Consider the following 23,404-nt stretch of genomic DNA (forward strand, 5'->3'; position numbering starts at 1 on the left):
GTTAGGAACTTAAATTTATTAGGAAATTTTTGCATGGTGTCAATGTCAATAATAGTGAAAACAGAAAACACAGGTGTAGTACTAATAATCTAATTGCTACAGAAAGCAAATACTGTTTAGTTTTTTTTTTTTAAACATCTGTGGTAATAAGCAACATTTGGAGTATTAATAAAATCCAGTAACAAATAAAATTATACAAAAAATGCTTTATATTTCTTTATATTTTTGAAACTGGGCAAATGTTCTTTACTTTCAAATGCCATTCATTTAAATCTTTTCTATAACCTACTAAAATGTGTAGTCTTATTAAATCTTTTCACTAGTAACAGAAAGACAAATACATATAGTATGATAAACATAAGTATGATAAATGTAATTATATGCTGACTTTTTACAATAGATTATTAACTGTCATTTCAGGGTATTTTAGTAACAGCATTTTGTTCCATGTGTGATTCAATAAAGGGAAATGGGAAAAAAATAAATAAAGGGAAATGAGGCCTGACCTTTACCAGAAGTGTTGTTTAATTTCTTATCATGAAGAAAGTTATTATGGATTATTTTTAGGAAGAAGGCAATCCTAGTTTAATTATCTTTGAATAATAATAATGTTTATATCTGGCATTTATTTAAAATAGTCTTTCTTATACTCTATTAGGAACATGAACTTTAATTCATACATATTCAACAAAATATTTTTAGATGGTCAACTAAAATATGATTAATATTTCATTTTATATAACAAAGTTATACAAAACCAACTAACAGAAATTGGAATGAAATTAGTTAATACTGTTATTACTTTTAACATGATATCTGCCAGTTCATCCTTTTCCCTATCTTTTACTAATGAATGTATTTCTCCAAATCTTTCTGGGCTGTCTCATGCCAGAATAGAATTTCTATCTAGTCAGTAAAAGTTTGCTTTAATGGCCCTGGAAATGCTTTAGTTTTCTATATTTGAATACTTGCATATCTTTAAAAGATTTCACCCTTCTTATGTACACCTTTACTCCATACTTGTATTCCCTGTTTTATCTTTAGCACTTCATCATCAAAACAATTTTTTTTCTCTCTAATCATACCAAAATGAAAATTCTTTGAGAGCAAGGATTTTTGTTCACTGCTATTTTTGCAGTGTCTAGATTAATACATGGCAGATAACAGATATTCAAAAATTTGTTGAATGAATAACTTCCATGATTTCCTCAAAAATTTCTCCCCTCTTATTCCATTTTCATAGGCTTCTATAAAATTTGAGCAACAAATTTATCTTCAGTAGTTTATATACATATTTCCTTGACCTGACAATTAATTTATTCCTCTTAGTAAAGTCATTTGTATCTTGGACTCATTTATATATCCTTTTGCCACTTCTTTAATACTTTATGATTAATATCTTTAGGGCTAAGTGATGTCTGGGAGTTTTGAGATTACATAATAAAGCTTTAACAAGAGAAGTCAGTTTTTTATCCTCTGCTTTCTTTTATGTTTAGTACATTTTTCAATATTGCTTGTAATATTGGAGTAAGGAAATAAAATGCAATTTTTACAAAAACAGCCAGAATCCTCTGAAGAACACATAGGGCAGCCAAGTAGTGATTTTAAAGTAATTTGCTTTTTAAAAATTTGTGTAACTGCCTGATTGCCCAATATTAGTAGTTTAGATATAATGTAAAATTAATGCTTGAAAATAAAGTAAAAGGCAAGTTTTTTCTCATTAACTCTTTTTTTAATTTTTAATTTTTTTAGTTGTAGATGGACACAATATCTTTATTATATTTATTTTTATTTATGTGGTGCTGAGGATTAAACCCAGTGCCTCACATGTGCTAGGTGAGCCACAACTCCAGCCCTTCTCATTAACTGTTATAATGTTTAATAATCTTTAATAATTTAAAATTTTCTGCTTTCATTTCACTGTTTACCCTAACAACAACCACAACCACAAAAACACGTATATAGTAAATCATGAAGCTAAATTTTAAGCCAGGACATCTGGCTCCATTCTTCCAAAGTATATTATACTAGGCATTTGCATTCTATACTAGAATATATTTTTTGATAACATGGAGGTAAGTTTGAATTTAGCAGTTTAATCAGACTTCAGATTTTGTTAACATGAGGTCTTTGATGATACCATGTGGTGTAAGAGTGTATGAGATTGCTTTCATCACTATAGAAAGACTAGCTTAACATGGGAGCATGGGAAAACAGACAATAAGTGGCAAACTACTAAGGAAAAGGAAGCAGGAAAGTAGTAGATTGAAGATTACCATCTACTTGGACAGTTTTGCTTATGAGAGTTTACTGATATGGAGTGTTACATGGTAAATCAGTAGAATTAATTGCCTTGGAAATATGTAGATTCATTAATTTTGACTCATGTTACTCAAAAGTAAATGTAAATGAGTTTTATCAGTGATGTCCTTAAATTGAGATAAAGCTTTTTTTAAAAAAAATTCAGAATCTAATACAATTTAAAATTCTTCTTTGTGAGGGTGTATTTGAAGGTTCTTTATTCTGACATAGGTTATCTTCACAAAGTTAGGATATGGACAAAACATTATTGTTGTTTTATGCAAATAACATCTCTTATTTATAATTTCTTTTAAATATCCATGATGATAACCTTTAAAATTTTGCTTCAAGACAAGAAACTAAAATTAAATCAGAAATGTATTCTTTTAATTTCTTTGAGCTGTTACATGCATGGTTATAACATTGTCTCTCTTGATATAACTTGCTTTTAACTGGAAAAATTATTTATTAAATACCCAAATCAGTATCATTCCTTGGCATAAGTGATTTTAGCAATTTTTGACACATTCTTAATATTTTTTATAAGAGTTTTATGGTTATACATAGTAATTGGGTTTCATTCTTAATATTCTTAATTGTATTTTTCTAACGTGATACACATTGAGTATTTACTTTTCTTTAAGTGAATACATATTCTTAGTAGTAGGCTTTTAAAATAGCTAGTAAATATAATGCTGAAGAAAAATTTTTCAAACTTTCATATATATGAAGAATTATAGATAAAAGACTAATTCTAATTAAGATCTATTGTGATGGCACCCATCAACCATGAAAAAATACTTTAAAGGATCTAGAATTGAATATCTTTAAAAAGCAATACAAGTTAACTTTTCATAGTTATTTTTCATGGTTATTTGCTTTCTCACATTGTTATTTTTAAAAGGATGATTTTAAAAGTTGAATGCTTTCAAAAATATATTTCTCAGTAACTACTTATCTAAAATGTATTAGTAGTAATGTAGTCAAAGCCAATTTGTGAAGAAACTATCGTGATTATTTCTATACTCTGTTGCAAAGATTCAGTGATTTCATATGGTACCCATCCATCCTGTAGTCTGGTACATTCATCCCAGACCATTTGTAGCATATCATCAGTGTCAGTGGTTATAATGGCAGTGTTCTTCATTTCCTCTCAAGGAAAAGATGGTATAAACAGAAGTACATACTAGATGTGTATCTAAGATGTGTAATTTTAAAACATTCATTTCTTTTTGAATCATTCTGTGCCTTCAGGATGTGCATATATTCTTGGTAATAAAAGTTTGATAGTAGTCAGAGAAATAATGATTCACTAAGGAGAAGATTGCTTGTGTGAAATGATCATAAGACAGTATTTTTAGTAAGATAATTAGCTTTCTTAATTTTCAAGTCAGTTGGCATTTTTAGTTCCCCCAGAGAGAAATAACAAAAGGACAAAAAGTACACATTCTTGATCTTTTATTGAGGAATGCTATTTAATTTTCTAGCACCTCAACCTTCAGATTTTAAAATAATAAATATTAGAACAGTTCAACCTAGATAATTTTCTTTTGTGAGCATTAAGTCTATCTGGTATTATAATTTTAGCTGTTTAATCCACTAATTTAAAGTTGCAAAAGTTTTAAAACCTTGCATATCTTTTCTCACGTTTGTATAGCACACGTACAGAAGAGTGTACACATAATTATAACTTGATTAATAATTATTATCTCATCAGCATTAGCCATACAATAACTATTGGGTATTATTTTACAGGAGACTTTGCAGCAGTTGATTGTGATGTCATTGCCAAATGTCTTAATCATTGGTAAAAATCCCTTTTCTGGTAGGTATTGAAATTAATATAATGTGATGATAATGTCTTTTTTTGTGTAATTCTATAATGTTTACCAGGTATTTGATTATTTACATTGACTCACTAGGTTTTTTACAACCCTGTAGAATTTCTGGTTTGTAGACAGAAAGCAAGCTTAGGGCTGGGCCTGGTAGCACACACCTGTAATCCTAGCAGCTTGGGAGGCTGGGGCAAGAGAATCGAAAAGCTCAAAGCCAGCCTGAACCAACTTAGCAAGACCCTGTCTCTAGATAAAATATAAAAAGGGTGGGGATGTGGCTCAGTGGTTAAGTGCCTCTGGGTTCAATCCCCGATACCAAAAGAAAAAAAAAGAAAGAAAGCTTAGAATATTTGTAAGTCACAGGTGAGACCAGACACACATTTAACACTAACTCCCATTTTTTTCGAATATACCAAACTGATGCTTTTTGATGGTGATTATGGCTTTTAGTGTGTCATTGTAAACAAATATAGAGGATGATCTAGTTATAAGCTTAAAGGTATATAACCTTACTTTGAAATAATTTCCATTTTCCATTTATTTATCTACTGTCTATCCTTGCCAAATTGTTTGAAGCTAAGGTTTTACTGATGATATGTTTTAATGTACGTTAAACTACTTCTGAATTGAAAGTTGAGAAGTAGTTTCTTAGGTTATTTAAATTTCTTCATTGAAATTCTTTACCCTTTGCCAGATTTTAAATGTTACATGTTGAGAATTTTTGGTTTTGTTTTTTTCTTGGTGATAGGGATTGAAATTGGAGCCTCACATTTATTAAGGACACGCTATATCACAGAGTTATACCCTTAACACCCTCAGGATTAGTTTTTTAATATTTGGGGAAATCAGTATCTACTTGTTTCCACAAAAAGTTTGATTCTTGCAGGCCCTGTGGTATCCAAATGAGTATATTTTCTTCAATCCCATCCCCACGGTCGTCAAAATAAACCAAAATAAAAAACAAAAGTAACTGTTATTATAGAGAAAGCAATCAATTAATGGATCAGGAGTAAATTTAATTAGTACTTAAATTAGGTGGATTAGGAGTATGGATAGTCTTTAGAGATACTCCAGGATATTTAATTATACACATTTTAAAAAGGGAAAAAGTTTACATGTAGAATGATATTATTTTGTTTTTTTTTTACCATACGATTTATTTTTATTTTTTTTTAGTCATACATGGCAAGAATGATATTATTTTCATTCCATATTTATTTAGCAAGTCCCTACCAAGTTTTATGAACAAGGAATATAAAGAAATGATCCATGTTCTGGAGGATCTTGTGGTTCAGTGAGAGCGAGCTTACTAAGAAATTGTATAATAATTAGTATGAAATAGAAAAAAGGCATATAAATATTAGATCCATTAATCATTCTTAATTAATGAAAGTTGGGGATCATTCATGATTGGATCAGGAAAGACTACACAGAAATGTGTTAGAGCTTTCCCTAGGAAGATAATTAGTTAGTCGTTCACACAGGGATGAGGAAGTAAGGGAAAAAAGGCAGAAGAATTAGCCAAAGTTAAGACAAAAGAGTGGGTATGCATGTATGTTTGAGAGAAACAGTGATTAACATGGTTCAGGTGGCTAGAAATTAAGTTGTTTCATAGAAAATAGGAGAAAATGTCTGAAATGAAGGCTATTATCACAGACAGTTTAACCTAATAGTGAAAATTTAGCCCAGAGATATAGATATATTTTAACAAAATCTTCACTGAATGCTATTGAATAGGGGTATTCTTGCCAGTTCTATTACAGACCATTAACTCTTATCTTGCTTGTCTTATTTATTTTAGCCTCTTAATAGAGGACTATAAAAGATATTTAAGGTTCTGACCCTTATAAGCCTACATAGTGGAAATCCATGTAAACGCTATAGGTAGATAAGTCATAATGTATTTGTTTTTATAAGAACACTAAGAGGAGCCATATTGGCTGACTTTGTGGCATGTCCCTATATCTACATAATTTGGTAGGTTCTTAATTTGGTAGACTGATATAATTTAATTATGGAAAAGTAGTATTTTATAGTATATTTACTGTAAAAAGCCTTGAAGCATACTTATCTATATTAATAATCTTCCAACATAGAGATCCTTGCCCATTTCTTCTTCTAGTACTACACTGCACATAGAGTTGTTTTTTTTTAATTGTTTGCTATATTTATAGAGTAAGTATTTTGGTCAATTTATTATAGAAGTGATTCTCCCATTATAAGAAAGAGAGTAGAAATAGAGCTGAATGTTGTACTTAGTTATTGTTTTTATTTCAGAGCAAGGCACAGAAGAAGTTAAAAAGCTGCTTTTACTCTTACTGGGGTGTGCAGTTCAGGTAAGTTTAAATATTTCTTATATTCATTTTAAAACCTCTTTATGTTTTTTCAGGCTCTGCTTTCTCAAAGATTTAAGGATGGACCTTTGGTTTTCAAAGTGTGTGTTAGAAAATTTTAAATATCTGTATAAGGAGATTATCTTAAAGAAAAATATATTCTTTTAAAATGTAGTTATATATTATTAAAAACCTTCAGTTATTATTATTCTCATTCTGAGGCTTTTAGTGGTCTTCTTCTAAAGATTTTTTTTTCAGAAAGATATCTTTAAAAACCTATTCCCCAAATTTTCATGATTTATGTTTGCATTTGTGTGTGTTTTAGGAAAAGGGAAGGAGGAGTAATAATAAAAAGGAGGGGGTTGGGATTGTGGCTCAGTGGTAAAGTGCCTTCTAACGTGTGCAGCACTGGGTTTGATCCTCATCACCACTTTAAAAAACAAATAAATAATAAAGTAGATATTGTGTCTGTCTACGATTAAAAAAAAAGAACATGAGATTCATTTAAAAAAATAATAAAAAGGATGACTTGGGAGGCTGAGGCAGGAGGATCACGAGTTCAAAGCCAGCCTCAGCAAAAGCAAGGTGCTAAAGCAACTCAATGAGACCCTCTGTCTAAATAAAATACAAAATAGGGCTGGGGATGTGGCTCAATGGTCAAGTGCCCCTGAGTTCAATCCCTAGAACTCCCTGACCCCAAAATAATAATAATAAAAAGGAGGCAGAATTTATGAAAAACATTTTAGGAGTCTGGGTTATTATTATATTGCCCTTTGATCAGTGATTATTCTAATAGTAATAGCTATGATTCATTGAATTCCTACTTTATGTTATACTTTACATAGGTTTTCTCATGTCTTAAATAAAAAGATTAGGTAGCATGATATTTCAGTTAGAAGTTATCAAAATTAGGGCAATTCTCAAAGTCAAGGAAGGAGTTGTTAATAATTACAGTGGAGGGGCTGGGGTTGTAGCTCAGTGGTTGAGGACTTGCTTCTCATGTGTGAGGCACTGGGTTCAATCCTCAGCCACCACATAAATCAATCAATCAAAAGATATTGTGTCCATCTTCAACTAAAAAAAGTTAAAAATAATTATGGTGGAACTGCATGTGTCTAAGGCAAACTGAGATAATTATTTTAGATATTAGGTCATATTGCTAGCAGGCCAAAGAACTGAAATTCTGGTTTGATTTCTGAACCATTATATTGCAGTGAATTAATTTAATCAGCTTTTTTTCTTACATGAATGATTACAGTGTTACTTTAAACTATCTTGATTCTTTGTGAAATTTGTAAACAAATGAATAGCTAAAATTCTACATCCCAGAAAGCTGACTTTTAGAAGCTGACTGCCTAGCAGCTGTATTCTTTTAATTTGATATATAGTGATCATACTTATTTATGTGGTACAATATGACATATATATGTACATATATATAAATGTAATGATCAGATTAGGGTAATTGACATATCTGTCATCTCAAACATTCATTTATCTTTTTTTTGTGTTGGGGACATTCAAAATCCTTTTTCCTAGTCATTTGAAAAGCTCAAATTAATTGTTGTCTACTGTTGTTATCCTGCTGTGTTCTGGAACATTAGAAGTTACTCCTATACATTAGCCAAGTCAGGCTCTTCTATTTCTGCCATTGGGTATTTCCTGAAGAAAAATTTCAAGAATTTTTATAGTTGAATGATTGTTGATATTTATGACATAGCAGAGTTGTGCAATAGATGTGTTTTTCTTACTTCTTTTATGTATGTACATATATGTATATATATATACACATGTGTGTATATATGTGTATATATATATGTGTGTGTGTGTGTGATATATATATATATATATATATATATATATATATATATATATATATAGTTGTAGATGGGTAGAATACCTTTATTTTATTTATTTATTTTTATGTGGTGTGGAGGATTGAACCCAGTGCCTCAAACATGCTAGGCAAGTGCTCTACCACTGAGCCACAACCCCAGCCCCTTCTTATAACTTCTTAATGAGTCATTGCTCCTAAATCAACTACCTCAATATTAGATATTCCCTCTTAATGATGCACAGAACTAAATAAGACATAAAGCAAAATAATATTTAAATAGACCTGTCATATCTTCTAAAATAGTTTAATGTTGTCATATAATTAAAACAAGAGGGTATTCTAGTGAACTTAAGTATTCTCTTAATTTTTCTGTAAATATATGAGCTGCTATATTTATCTGCTTATAGATTCATATGATCCAGATTCATGTAATGTGGAGATAAAAGGTGGGTGTTATTTCAAGGTCAGTGGAAAAGAGAGGAAGAATCTTTGGCTGGACTTAGGTAGAAAACAGAATTGGAAATTATGTAAAAGAATAGTTATACAAATATGTGTGGGTATATAATAAGCAGGAAAATAAAAAAGTGATTTTGAGATGTTTTGAAAGAATAGGGCACTGTAAAGCTAAGTTTTAAGGCTGAAGGGAGGAATTTATCAACTTTATTTTAACTTGAGAATAGTTTGAAAAGCTGGTAGACAAAATGTTAGAGGGCAACTTTAGGGAAGTATGTGGTTAGAGTTAGTGGATAGCAGTCAGTAGTGCTATATGGAAGATGTCCAGGACCCAAAGTAGTAAATTTATTTCAGAATAAAGAAAGAATAAATGTAAGCCAGTTTATTTTTTTACATCAAGAGAGGATAAGTTTTGTCAACTATAGAAACGGTAGAATAAATCTAACGTAATTTTCTCGTGTACAAATATGAAAATACTCAGGTGAATCCCACCATCCTGCCCACCCACAAGAATGGGGTCCTAATTAGAATAAGATATATTCCTTGCTTGTATAATTTTACCAGACAAAACAAAAAGAGAGTTTAGACTCAGGGATACCATTGTTCTGAATTGTGTCAACATTTAAGGTTTTTATGTAAGTGAGGAGATGGGAAGGTTGTCAGACATTGGTCTTTGATGTGATATGACCTTACCAAGAAACTTGGAAAACAGTCTTAGTATATACTTTGTCTTTGTAGTCACAGAAAAAGATTTTTTTTTTTGAAAGCCCATGAGACTTACATCTATTGCAGTGCTAGAATTGCAAATCTACCAAGAAAGGAGAAAGATCCAATTTTGAAAAATAATGGTTTATTCTGTATTTTAGCAACGCTAGTGACCTGATTTATTTATTTTTAATGCTAACTATGTAACAGGTGCTGTAGTAAAAGAAAGGCATAGCTCTTGTAGAAAACATATAGAAAGTTCGTAGAGTTTAAATTTTAGAGGCAGACAGACCAAACAATAACAGTAAGAGGTGATAATTACCATAATGCAAAATATATATTGTTGCATAGAGGAAGTATTTTCTTAAGTCTGTTTGTAGTGTCAGGGAAGGCCTTTGATGAGGTAATATCTGAAATAATGGAAAAGATGTTGAGACTATAGCTTGTTCAGAGAACATAAAGTGTGGCTTGAATGTAGCAAAAGAGAAGCAAGCCAAGTGATTAGACTGGAAAATTGACAAGAATTTGGTCATGAAGGACTGGATTTGCCACTTTGAGTTTAGATTTCATCCTATAGGCATTTTGGAGCCACTAGGGCTAATAACATCAAATGTGTAATAATAATCAAAATCTCCTGTTTTCCTTCAACTATGACTATATGAATAGTAAGAATTCTTTGTTGATATTGAAGAGCCAAAATGTACTTCAGGATAAGAAACTGTTGAGGAAAACAATCTGCCAAAAAAGTATTGTTGAAATACTTTTTAGCATGTACTATTACAGGAAAAATGTGTTCATTCATTTAGTATTCAAACAGTTTAAAATCCTAGTGTTTATACTATGATATATAGTATAGTAGTAAGTGGCAAAAGTGTTTTCCTTATCCAGATCAATTTTGTTATACATGTGATGCATAGGTAGAAGTAGCTAGATAAATCACTGAATTCAGTGAGCTGCAGGGTTCAAAAGATGTTATATTCATAACAAAGAAAACAAAAGCAAACATTGGAAAAAAAATTTGCTTCTTTTGAAGAAAAAATTATGAAATTCTTAAGAGAGGAAGCGACGTTCAAAAGTTAAGTTACGGGTTGCGGTTGTGGCTCAGTGGTAGAGCACTTGTCTAGCACATGTGAGGCATGGTTTGATCCCTAGCACCACATTAAAAAAAACTACATAAACAAAACAAAGGCATTGTGTCCATCTACAACTAAAACTATTTTTTTAAAAAGTTAAGTTAGCACTATTCAATGATCTTACTTCATAAATAAATTTGTAAATAAGATTTTTTATCATTGATTATACCTAAATAAAAGCCCCAGGAATAACTTTGAATGTGAAGAATAATACTAAGGGTAAGGCTTGGAATTTTTCATTATTGGATGGCTTTAGACCAGTCAAATTCCTCTAGAATTTTTTTCAGTGGATAACACACGTCTCCTGAACCTTTTCTGAACATCACGTAGAATTTTTACAGATTTATGGTTCTTCACCATAGCCCTGATACAGTTGGGAGATTCCTAGGCAAAATCATTTTATATAGCAGGACAGAATTTTGCAGTGTTTGTTGTTTGGAAATTTCTTTAAGACCTTTAAGATCATGTAAAATTCACCCTTTTTCAACAGAACTTAGATATTATATTTTTCTGGCTGTTTAGTTTCCAGAAATATTACTTATTTTGGTGTTTGGCCAGGTAGTGCTGAAAGTAACTGTAAAGTGTGGTTGGAATAAAATTTTGACCTTTTTGTATTACTCTCAGAAGCAAATACATTTGTATTTGATTCTGAATTTGCTCAATTTTTTTTTAAAGAAAGAGAGAGAGAGAGAATTTTTTTAATATTTATTTTTCAGTTTTTCGGTGGACACAACAACTTTATTTTATTTTTATGTGGTGCTAAGGATCGAACCCCCAGCACCCCGCACATGCCAGGCGAGTGCATTACCACTTGAGCCACATCCCTAGCCCTGAACTTGCTCAATTTGAGAGCTACAATCTGTCATTCACCCATTAGTTATTTGTAAAGCATCTTAAAAGTTAGCATTTTATAGAAGGGAATTCAGGGGAATAAGGAAGGGAATATAGAGGGGAAGAGAGGAGAAGGACAGGAAAAGAGAGGAACTGTGGAAAGAAATTGACCAAATTATGCTATGTGCATTTATGACTATACCACGGTGAATTTTACCTTTATATTTGTAAAGCACCATTTGAAAAAAAAAATGAACAGGGCACTTTTGCTCCTCCCTGGTACACACTGTTTTGGGAATTCTGAGTCTTTCATCCTCCTTTTTAATATAATTCCTACTTACTCTCGAAGTAGAGTTGAAGAAGGGAACAGTGGGAGGGAAAGAGGAAGTACTGGGGGTTGAAATGGAGCAAATTATAGTTCACTCATGTATGATTATGTCAAAATGAATCCCAATATTATTTATAACTAAAATATTTTTAAAATTCGCCTTTTAGAACTTTTTAAAATAAATAAATAAATATATATATATATATATATATATTTTTAGTTGTGGATGGACTTTTATTTTGTTTATTTATTTATGTGTGGTGCTGAGAATCGAAACCATTGCCTCACACATGCCAAGCAAGCACTCTACCACTGAGCCACAACCCAACACCAGCCCCTGGAACCTTTATCATCATATTATTTTGGGGGTCATATAACTTCTGGCTTAGGCATTTCTTTTTCTAAGAATGTATAAAATAGCAAATATAAAAATAATTTTCTCTGATTTTTTTATTTTAGTTTTGTTAATTTTAAATTGTGACAGAATATACATATAATATACATATAATAGAATATAAATGAAATTTACCATTGTAACCCCTTTTGAGTATATAGTTCACCAGTATCTAAATTGTTAAGCTTTCATATTGTTGTATAATCTTCACTATCATCCATTTCTCATTTTCTGAAAGAGCATCTCCGTGTTAAACAATAACTTAACACTCATTTGCCCCTACCCATTGTCAGTCACCGTTTCATTTTGTATTAACTTGGTTACTCTAGGTACCTCACTTAATGGAATCATATAGTATTTGTCCTTTTGTGTTTGGCTTTTTTCCTTAGCCATGGTAAAACTTTTATCAAGTTTTATCCTTTTATCCATGTTATAGCGTTTTTTTCATTTTCTTTCTTTTTAAGGCTGATAGTATGCCACTATATGTGTATACCCCTTTCTGTGTCAGTGGACACTTGGATTGCTTTTAGTTTTTGGCTGTTGGAAATAACAGCCATGAACATGTGTATATAAATATCTGTTTGAGTCCCTGCTTTCATTCTTTAGTGTATCTACCCAAAATTGGAATTGCTGGATCATATGGTAATTCTGTTTTTTTGTAGGAATTGTCATACTGTTTTCCATAGTGGTTGGTATTTTACATTCCCACCAGCAGTACTCAGGAATCTAATTTTCCCACATTAGCATCAGCATTTGTTGTTTTTATTTGATAATGATTATCCTTTAAGGAGGGAATTTTAATTTTTCTATTTTTATTATGTGTGGCTTATTTTGGTCTTTGGTAGGACTTTAACTTGTTTAGAACTATGGTTTTATTAGTGTTCTTATAAGATTTTATTATTCTTTGTTTATTGTTTTCTTGTTCAGTAACTTGTTGGGTGTGCCCTTTCCTCTATTTTAATTTTTCCATATAAGCCTGTCTCTTTTTAAGATGAGAAATCACCAAGTACCAAGTGAAAACTATGAGGAATATAAGGAATAACATATTAAGAACTTAAGCTCTCTGGTGGCAGATGTACAACTTTAAGGTCCATGTAGTTTTCCTTCTCATCCAAATAACTTTTTCTCCTTTCCCTCCATATCCCAGTTTCCATATCCTAAGAATATTATGGTAATCTGCTAGCTTAGAAATCTAGTTACTATAACACAATTAAAAGTAATTTTATGCCCATGACAGTTTGAGAACTATATGTAAAGATAAGAGAACTTATTTTTAAATGAAAAAATATATATGTTGATTATTGTTTAGTCTTCATAGTCTTTTTAGACTATGCAATAAAAATTATTTATGTATCTTTTTTAATGCCAAACTTTTTTATGCTCTGGAACTATAGTAGCCACTAAATTTTCAATTGCACTAGCTACATTTCAAGTACTCACTAGCTACATGTAGGTAGTGACTACCATGTTGAACAGTGCTGGTACAAAATGTTTGATTTGAAGTTATCCAGCTTTAGATTTTAAATCTTATTCTCTTTTCCATCTTGACATTCTTATTCTTTTCTGTCCTTTAAGGACCTGTGAAATTCACAAAGAAAGCCTCGCCTATTTATGAAACATTCAGAATTCTTAAAATTGTTAATGTTTAAATTATGTTGAGATTTAGTAGAACTTTGTGTATTTTAAGGATAAAGAGAATTTTTATTGTGTATATTAACGTGTATGAGTGAAGAAACAGTGCCTCTGGGGCTTAGAAAAGGGAAGTGTATCTGTTTTGTTTAAAGGCGGAAAAATACAAGACAGTTGAATTGGGGACTTTATGGTAAATTAGAAGTCATAACTTTTTAAAAATATTTTTAGTTGTATATGGACACAGTACCTTTATTTTTATTTATTTATTTTTATGTGGTGCTAAGGATCGAACCCAGGGCCTCATGCGTGGGAGGCAAGTACTCTACCAGTGAGCTATAACCCCAGCCCTGAGTCATAACTTTTTATAATAACACTGCCATTTTATTTTCTGATTAGTTCAGAAATTATGCATAGATCAACAATTGTAAGAGGCATTAAATTAAAAATTTGTGATTACTCTGCCTAGTAAGCTAGTTGTTTACTAGACCAAAAAAATTAGTATTTTTAAACTCCAAATTTTCTTCTCTTTCTCTCCAAGACTCTGACATCCTATTCATATCTAGTAGTTTTACATTTCTGGTAATTGTTTTAAATATTATGTCATCCTTATAATTTTGTTTTTATAAAATGTAGAACTTTGTACACTGGATGGCAGTATGTTCGAATTGTACAGCAACAGAAATTGAATATTACAATTTGAAAAAAATTTGACATATAGAGTATAAATTTGGGCTTTGTAAGTTTCTTAGTGATCAAAGAGCCAGTTTCTCCTTTTGTGAGTGTATTGTCTTTATTGGTAGTTCAGTAATTGGCCCTGGAGATTCATCTAAGCTAGGCAAGACAATACTGTCTATTTTGTATGCACTTCTCATTTGGTAGCTGCAAGAATACAATTATACTAGCAGTTGGATTACAATATAAGAGATGTAGACAGAGGCAGAGATTAAGATGCACGTTAAATATTATTTATTACTGGAAGGAAAAATTAAGTTTGTATTTCAATATTTTAATTTTTATAAAGCTTTAAAAAAAGTTACACAATAAAGAATTGTCGCCTTTATTCCATTTGATTACATGTGCATTTATATATACATAGTTAAATTTTGCCCTTGGTAACTCTATATTATGTTAGAAACACCAAATATTTATTATATTACCTTATAAATGTTGAACTGGGCCACAAAAAGTGAGTTTCTTTTTATTAAGATTGATAGCATGAAGATGTGAGAATGAATTGTAAGCCTGAAGTAAAAATTGCTTAAAATTTTTTTTTCCCTAAGAAGAAAGACTGTGTTGTTTGGTGATAGCCAGGGACTGACTGAGCATTTTGGCTGTATTCCGAATTCTGCCACTGACTCACTGTGTTTTTTGGCAAGTAACTTATCCTCCTGAAACAAGTTCTTGATTCTTTACTTCTCTGTTTGTAAAGTTAGCATAATAATATTGTGCTGACCTCAAATAGGTTGTGTAATGGTTTCCCACTTTAGAACTTGCCAGCATAGTATGAATTTTCAGTGCATTGCTTTTTTAAATAAATATTTCCAAATTGTTATCTCTGTATTAGGTAAGTGTATTAGACACTTTAAGTGTAAAATAAATCCCCACTATACTATTCAAAACATAGCTAAGCCTGATGAGGTTTCAGATATATACAACATTTTAAGGATGATACCCTGCATTGTATAAATGATTATTTTATTCCTTTATTTTAGTGTCAGAAAAAAGAAGAATTTATTGAAAGAATTCAAGGTTTAGATTTTGATACAAAAGCAGCAGTTGCCGCACATATTCAAGAGGTAATGACCTATATATAAATTTGTATGTACTTTTTATGAAGCTTTTGATATATTTATATATCTCTTGAAATACTTAGTCATAGGGTGTTGAACAAGATTGAGATAAAATATTTAAATGAATTCTACTTTTATACAGATAATTTCTTTTTTTAAGAGATAGTCCTCAAGGGCATCATCATATAACACGGCATGGTGCTAACTACAAATGTATTGTTGCCTTTGTCTGTGAGGACTTAGGGATAAACTGTTATTTGAGGAATGAGGTGTATGACTTTGTTAGCACAGAATGAATTGTATAGTAGTAAAGGAAAGCAGCAAAAAGTAGAACTCTGATTGTAATTCAAAATATCAATACAGTGATATTTTGTAACATTGATATACAAATTTAAATCTAGAGTATAAAGTGCAGTGTCAAATAAATAAAGTTAATATGATTGTTAATAAATATTATTTTAAAAATGCTTTTTCTGACTCTTATCTACTCATGGGCTTTTAATCTTACAAAAACTTTTAAAATCAGAATATATTAATTTTGCATGTTAATTGGAAAAGGGGAAGGAGAGAATTTTGAAGACTGAGAATTGGTAGTGTTTGAAATATTCTCTATTTCGATGAGTTTGTGTTTCATATGTAATCTTTTATCTTAGTTAACATCCATAGAGCCCAGATTTCTTTACAGTAACATTATGTTCAGTAGTAAGTTTATTAGTACTTGATAAAATGAAGTGTTATTTGTAGTTCCCTTTTACATATATGTTGTGCTATCTTCGTGTTTTTTTTTTCATTTCACATAAATGTTAAGTATTACAAGTTACTGAATTTGCAACCATCCTTGAAAGTGTTATTTTTCTATTTGTTGTGGAAGTTAAAGCAAAATACCAGATTCATGGTAAGAAATGGAAAGCAAGAAATATTTTCTTTTCTTTTAGAGAGAGAGAGAGAGAGAGAATTTTAATATTTATTTTTTAGTTTTCGGCGGACACAACATCTTTGTATGTGGTGCTGAGGATCGAACCCCGGCCGCACGCATGCCAGGCGAGCGCGCTACCGCTTGAGCCCCAGCCCTTTATTTTTCATTCTTTTAAATATCTTTTTTTTTTTGAAAATAATTTTTTAATTGCTAATGGACCTTTACTTTATTTATTTATATGCAGTGCTGAGAATCGAACCCAGTGCCTCGCACATGCTAGGCAAGCGCTCTACCACGGAGCCACAACCCCAGCCCTTTAATATCTTTATATTGAGAGACTTTTCTCTATGATTCTGTGACCATGCCATGTTGAGAATCTACAAAGACTTTTCAAGTATAAGAATGCAGTAACATACCCTATAAATTTAAAAAAAATTTGCTTTTGAATTCAAGTGTAATAAATTTAAAGTCTTTTTTATATTTACTTTTTAGTTATATGTGTACACCATATCTTTTTATTTTATTTTTATGTGGTGCTGAGGATTGAACCCAGTGCCTCACGCATGCTAGGCAAGTGCTTTACCTCTGAGCCACAACCCCAGCCCCAAATTTAAAGTCTTATCTAAAGAAAAGTACAATAGATTTTGTTACAACAGTGTCCAGTATGTCAATTTTAACTTCCCATAGGAATGCTGTGAATTAAATTTTATTTTTTTCATTGATTAGAAAATGAATATTAATTCATTTGAAGACTACATTTAGTATAAAATAATTTCAGTTGTGTTTTCATTCATTTTCAAGTGTACCTTTAGAGACATCATATTGGCTTTTTATTTTATGGCATAATATTTGAGCTAATATTGTACTAGTACAAAATATAATGAATATTTAAATGTAAGCCTGTTTTTGATTGTTTATTTTGCTTGTCCTTCTAAAGGTAACACATAATCAGGAAAATGTGTTTGATCTGCAATGGATGGAAGCAACAGATATGTCTCAGGAAGATATAGAACCACTCTTGAAAAATATGGCATTGCATCTAAAAAGACTTATAGATGAAAGAGATGAACATTCAGAGGTTTGTAAATTTCAGTGTATTATTAAAGTTTTCTTTCTAAGAACAGAAACTAGTATCTTCAGAAGTTTTCTAGAATTGATACTCTATTTCTTAAGAGAGGGTAATAAAATATGTTCATCCATTGGCATCCATTGGGATTGTTTCCAGGACCACAGAGGATTTCAAGTTCTGTGAATGTTCAGGTCTCTTATATAAAATAATTCAGTGTTTGCATATAACCTACACATAACCCAACACATCCTCTTGTATACTTTAAATCATCTCTATATTACTTGTAATTAATACAGTGTAAATAGTTGTTATACTGTGCTGTTTAGGGAATAATAACAAGAAAAAGTCTGCACGTACTCAGTATAAACATTTTTCTTTCCTGAATATTTTCCATCCACATTTGGTTGAATCTGCAGATGTGGAACCCACATGATGGGCCATCTGTTGTGTGTGTGTGAGAGAGAGAGAGAGACAGAGAGAGTATGTGTGTGTGAGAGACCGCGAGTGTGTGTGTGTATGTGAAATACAGAAACCAGAAAGGAAATGTAAGAACCTCAAATTGTTAGTTAATGAATTACAGTTAAGTTTTCTCCTTTCCTTTTAAATTAGTATTTGATTTTTTTCCTGTGTGTTTTTCAAATCATCCTCACAGCTCTGGCAACAGTACAGAAGTGTGAAACTGAAAATATAGTTGATGTAAGTGGAAAAATCATTGCCTTGAAGCATAAGAATTTGCTTAAGGTTAATTTCTTAGTTTTATTGCCACATTTTGAAGTTGGAAAAATAAGTATTAATAAAAGGAGAAAAACAGGTGTTCTGAATAAAAATGTCCCACAAAGATTTCAAATTTTTGTAGTCAATATTATGAAGTATGATTTTTTTTAAAAATAATTATTATAAGCTCCTTTAAAGCAGAACTTTGCTTTTTAAAAAGAGTAATATTACACTGAACTTTTTGTCTGCACTCTCTGAAAGCAAGTTGAAATTTTGGAGCCCTCTAAACTTTAGTGCATGCAGTGGTGAGTAATATTTTCTTATAGCAGACAAAAATACTTTTCCATTCAGGAGAATGTATAGCTCTGTTTAGTTGTTCCATTTACATGTGACAGACAGTTTTGAGCTTATTTATAGAGAATTTATGTGATTACTCTTGGAACTAATGAAAGACTACATAGAGGAAATTCCTAAGTAATTTTTTTTCTAAACAAAATTTTCATGCCCCTATAAAAGTATTTTCATTTCTGATGAGAATTTTCAATTTTTTAAACATTAAAAGAGTAGAAAGCATCCCTAGTGTATATCAAGTTTATCCTAAGATACTTAGATCATTCATTTTTTATCCGATTTTTTAACCATAGGCTTTATCTTCTTTCAGTTTTAATGTCTTTTTACTGCTTTATCCATTATCTAAAACATTCCTCCATTTGTATTTCAAGTTTTTAAAGGTATTTCAATATGGTGCTCCTAAATAACTTTTAAAAATTCATACTGTGGTTTCATATGATATGGACATGTATAAATTGCTTTATCTTGTTTACCTTAAGTGATTAATATAGGTTGAACAAAAGTACTTGTCATTATGTGACTGTGGCAAATCTAAAAGGAAGATGAAACACTGCATGAAGTGATTGTGTGGAAAACCTTTTAGAATATACCATCCTGCCCGATTAAGCATTTTTGTTGAATTACTTTTTCTAACAAGGAAAATAGAAAGCAGCTGTACTACTGTCTCAGGTATTTGGGGAACCAGTTGCTAGCTGGTTTAAATACATTTCCATGGAGATTTTTTTTTCCCCCAATTGGAGCCACCAATAGACAAATTAGAAAAGGCCATTGAAGATAATTGTGAAAAATATTAGACAAATGTAAAATATATAATAGTATATAAATATAATAATTCTGTATCTAAATATAAATAAACTATATCCTTGTTTTTTTGAGAGAGTTATTCTTGATAAATTGCCCAGTCTGGCCCTAAACTTGTGATGCTCCTGCCTCATCTTCCTAAGTAACTGGGATTATAGGCATGCATCATTGTGCCCAGCCCCCAAACAAGTTCTTATCTATGTTTTACTCTTAAAGTGTTATGTTTTGATTCATTTTTGTCATAATTGTCTAAAAAGTATATTTGATCACCCTATTTTAAATTTGCTTTTTACTTTGTAATTCTTAAAATTTTAAATTTTACTTTTTTATTCTTGTTTGTTTTTTGTTTTGTGGTGCTGGGGATTGAACCCAGGGCCTTATGCATGCAAGACAAGCACTCTACCAACTGAGCTATATCCCCAGCCCAACTTTTTTATTCTTGAAATTTAAAAAAAAAAAATTGTTTTTTGTAGTTGTAGATGGTATTTTATTTGTTTCATTTTTATGTGGTGCTAAAAATCAAACCCAGTGCCTCACAGGTGCTAGGCAAACACTCTGCCACTGAGCTACAGCCTCAGCCCCTACTTTTTTATTCTTAATGCTAAGGAACAGTTCTACTGTGTACCCAGTAGGAGACTTGAATGAATTTAGTATCTCTTTACTGTCATTGTTTCTTTTATGCCAGACTTTGTACTGCAAGTCTTAATACATACTGTCTTATTAAATCTGCATAATAACCATGTTTTATAAAGATGGAAGATACTCATCCTCTGAGAAGTTAAGTAACTTCCCAGGTCTGTCTAACTTAAATGCTTGTTTTCCTAACCATTAGAATACCTTTGTTTAAATCCACAATTGTGCTGAGAATATCTCTAATTCTTTCTCTTAATGATGAGTTCTGTAAGTAAAAATATTGGGTTACTTGAAGTTTTTTTTCTTAGCATTGGTGTATTTTTTTTTAAATATTTTCCTCTAGTTGTCAGTGGACCTCTATTTTATTTATTTGCGGTGCTGAGGATTGAACTCAGGGCCTCACACATGCCAGGCATGCACTACCACTGAGCCACAGCCGCAGCAGTATTGATGTATTTTTTTATGGTCATTCTTTTATATATTAATAAACACCTGTTGTTTTTTTTTTCCAAAAATCTTGAAGATTGAACCAAGTGGCACTTTCCTGAAAAACTTCATCCTCATCTTTTTCATATTTTAATTTGACACAGAATCTCATTAGATTGCTTAGGGTCTTGCTACATTATGCAATTGTCCCTGAATTTGTGATCTTTCTGATTCAGACTCCCAAGTCAAATCATTGAGATTGGGAACAACAGAGTGTTATGCTGTTTGAAAAAGGATCAAAGGTTCTTAAATCTAATACAGAAGACTTTTAATAAAGTAATTAATGGTAATAAAAATTTAGAAGTGATAAGTAGCAAAAGTGATATATATATATATAAATACTATAGGAATTTAAAGAAGGAATATTTATTTGCAGCTGCTAGTTGGAAGGATCAGGCAAAACTTATGAAAAATTAAGAGTTATACTTTAATGATATTTCCCATCAGATTGTTTTGAAAATGTATGAGAGGCCTTGAACTTTTAAAGCTACCACCAATAAAGAAAAGTCAAAATCTCTAAATAATCTTTAATGGAAAATAAACTCTTAGCACCAAGTTTCTTTCTCTCTTTATTTTCTTTTAAAATATATCTTGTAGCACATGATTCTTCTATGTTCTGTTCATTGATAATCTGAAAACTCTTGATATCTCCATTTCACCACCTATGAATGATATATTTGTCTTTTTTACTTTCCTTGAGTTTTATATTTTGTGAATAACTTAGTTGAATATTCTTGTTCATCTCTTTTTGTGCTTAGTACTATTCTAGAAAAGATGAAGTTTGTACATGAAAAGTGTGAATCTAGCGTATAATTAGGTACCAGTTTATTTGTGTATGAATCAAATACTTATTAAATACTATCTGCCAGGTACTGTTGTTACAAGTTAGGAAATAATAGCAAGATCAAAGATGATTGGGTTAGTAAGAAAATATAGAACTGAAAGTGGACTCCAAGTCTGGGCCACTATGGAGATTAATGACACTATCCACAGAGACGGGAAAGTTGAGGTGGGCATACTGGGTAGGCGGATAGGGTTAGAGTAGTGTCAGTGAACATGTAAACTACCTTTCAAAGAGCAGCAATAAATAAATTTTTTAAAAAAATATTAAAAACCTGTATGTATATCTTTGAAGAACAAGGAGAAAAAAAAACAAGTGAAAAAGAAATTGAAAATGTTTAAGTAAAGGATATATTATTGGGAGCAAAAAAATACTTAGAAAGGGAGGTGTTAATCCCAGGTGGTTTTGTTTCATGGATAAATTGGAAAAGAGGTCATTTGTTGTATATGATAATATTTTACAGTTGGAGACTTAAGTAGAGAAAAAGGAAATATATTTATAATAATCTTTTGGGGGAAATTTACCAGGATATCAAGATTTCAATAAAGGAATTGATGAATAATGGAAAGAGTTTCATTGGAAGTGGGTGGCAAAACCTGTAGTAGGGTTGTATAATTTTTTTCTTTTTCTCTTAGAGTTCTATACCTTAGAAAACTGATGGTAGATAAAGAAAATCATGTTAGATTCAAACTTGAATTTTAATTTCTCCTATATGTATCATTGGTTGTATGACTTTGGTTGAGTTATTTGATTTATAGGAGTCAGTTTCCTTGTGTCTAAAATAGACAATACCTCTGTTGCAGATTATAATATTGCATGAGATCTTGTTCAAGAATGTCCTAGCTAGGAATTCTATAAACATAAAGCAATGGTCCATCGCTAGACAGTGGTATGGTTGTACTAAAATGAAAACTGAGAATGATAATTTAAGTGCCTAATTGTAGTTCCAAATTGAATAGGAACTCTAGAGTAGCTAGGAATAATCTGTTGGACAAGAGGGGAGGAGATTAGCTGGGCGCCGTGGCGCATGCCTGTAATCCCAGCAGCTCGGGAGGCTGAGACAGGAGGATCATGAGTTCAAAGCCAGCCTCCACAAAGATGAGGGGCTAAGCAACTCAGTGAGACCCTGTCTCTAAATAAAATACAAACCAGGGCTGGGGATGTGGTTAAGGGGTTGAGTGTTCCTCAGTTCAATCCCCAGTACCCCGCCCCCGCAAAAAAAAAAGAGGGAAGGAGTTTAGTAATCAGAGGTTCAAACAGGTATGGTGACTTAGGAACAGTGAGTAAAGGAGGCATGCCACAAAAGAATGATTGGTGCCTTTACTGGAGAAACCTGCATGTATTGAATATGGAGTGGATGTGGAATTGTGGAGAGAAAAGGAACTGGTAAGTTACTTACTAAGGTTTGTCATGTGTAGTAGAATTTGTGAAAGCAGTAATTGCAGACAGAAAGTTAAGACAGATCTTGATCAGGTGCTGAAATGTATCCCAATGATAAATGACTTCTGGTTAAAACAAAAAAAAATAATGATTCAATGGGGTGGATAAGAGCTGATGATGAGAAATAAGGATGGTGGTTTCATTGTCTCATGCAGTAACTCCACCTACTCTGCCTACAGTAGTAGCACATTTGAATTTGTGTAGAAGATAATTTGTTTGCCTGAGAAATTTCAAACAAAAACTAAGAAATTTGTTTAGAATAAGAGAAGTTACCAATAAAGAAAAGGAAAATTAGGAGAATGGAAGAACTGTAATTGGTTGCATGAGGTATATAAAGGTTAAACAGCCCTTGAAGTTTAGAAAAGGAAAAGTTGGTTTGTGCCTTGTGGAGGGTCTCTGGAGAAAGAAGTAAAGAAAGCATTGATGGGAGACAGATTAGAAATAGTATAGTATTATAGGAGAGAGAGCATATGATATGGAGTCAAGAGACTAGCTGTTACCTAGTTGTGTAACCATAGCCAAATTAGTCTTTATGCTTTGGTTATTTTTACTACAGAAAAAATAAATTAAACCTGTGAGGT

The 23,404-nt window shown here is 31.4% G+C and overlaps 1 protein-coding gene across 5 annotated transcripts in view; it reads left to right on the forward strand.

Annotated features, from left to right (window-relative positions):
- Positions 1–23,404, forward strand: part of Ccdc88a (coiled-coil domain containing 88A) — a 124,341-nt gene that overhangs the window by 30,819 nt on the left and 70,118 nt on the right. For all 5 annotated transcript variants that reach the window (XR_006847034.2, XM_046423777.2, XM_046423785.2 and 2 more), the window contains exons 4-7: positions 4,057–4,126; positions 6,414–6,472; positions 15,495–15,578; positions 17,426–17,566. Coding sequence is in view for 4 of the 5 variants with exons in the window: in XM_046423777.2 (XP_046279733.1) it covers positions 4,057–4,126; positions 6,414–6,472; positions 15,495–15,578; positions 17,426–17,566 (354 nt within the window). In the remaining variant the exon portion in view is untranslated. The remainder of the gene's footprint in view (positions 1–4,056; positions 4,127–6,413; positions 6,473–15,494; positions 15,579–17,425; positions 17,567–23,404) is intronic.

The sequence above is a fragment of the Marmota monax genome, unplaced genomic scaffold (assembly GCF_021218885.2).
Source record: "Marmota monax isolate L192 unplaced genomic scaffold, Marmota_monax_Labrador192_F-V1.1 WCK01_AAM20220418_F8-fsc00015, whole genome shotgun sequence".
In the NCBI taxonomy this organism is placed as follows: Eukaryota; Metazoa; Chordata; class Mammalia; order Rodentia; family Sciuridae; genus Marmota; species Marmota monax.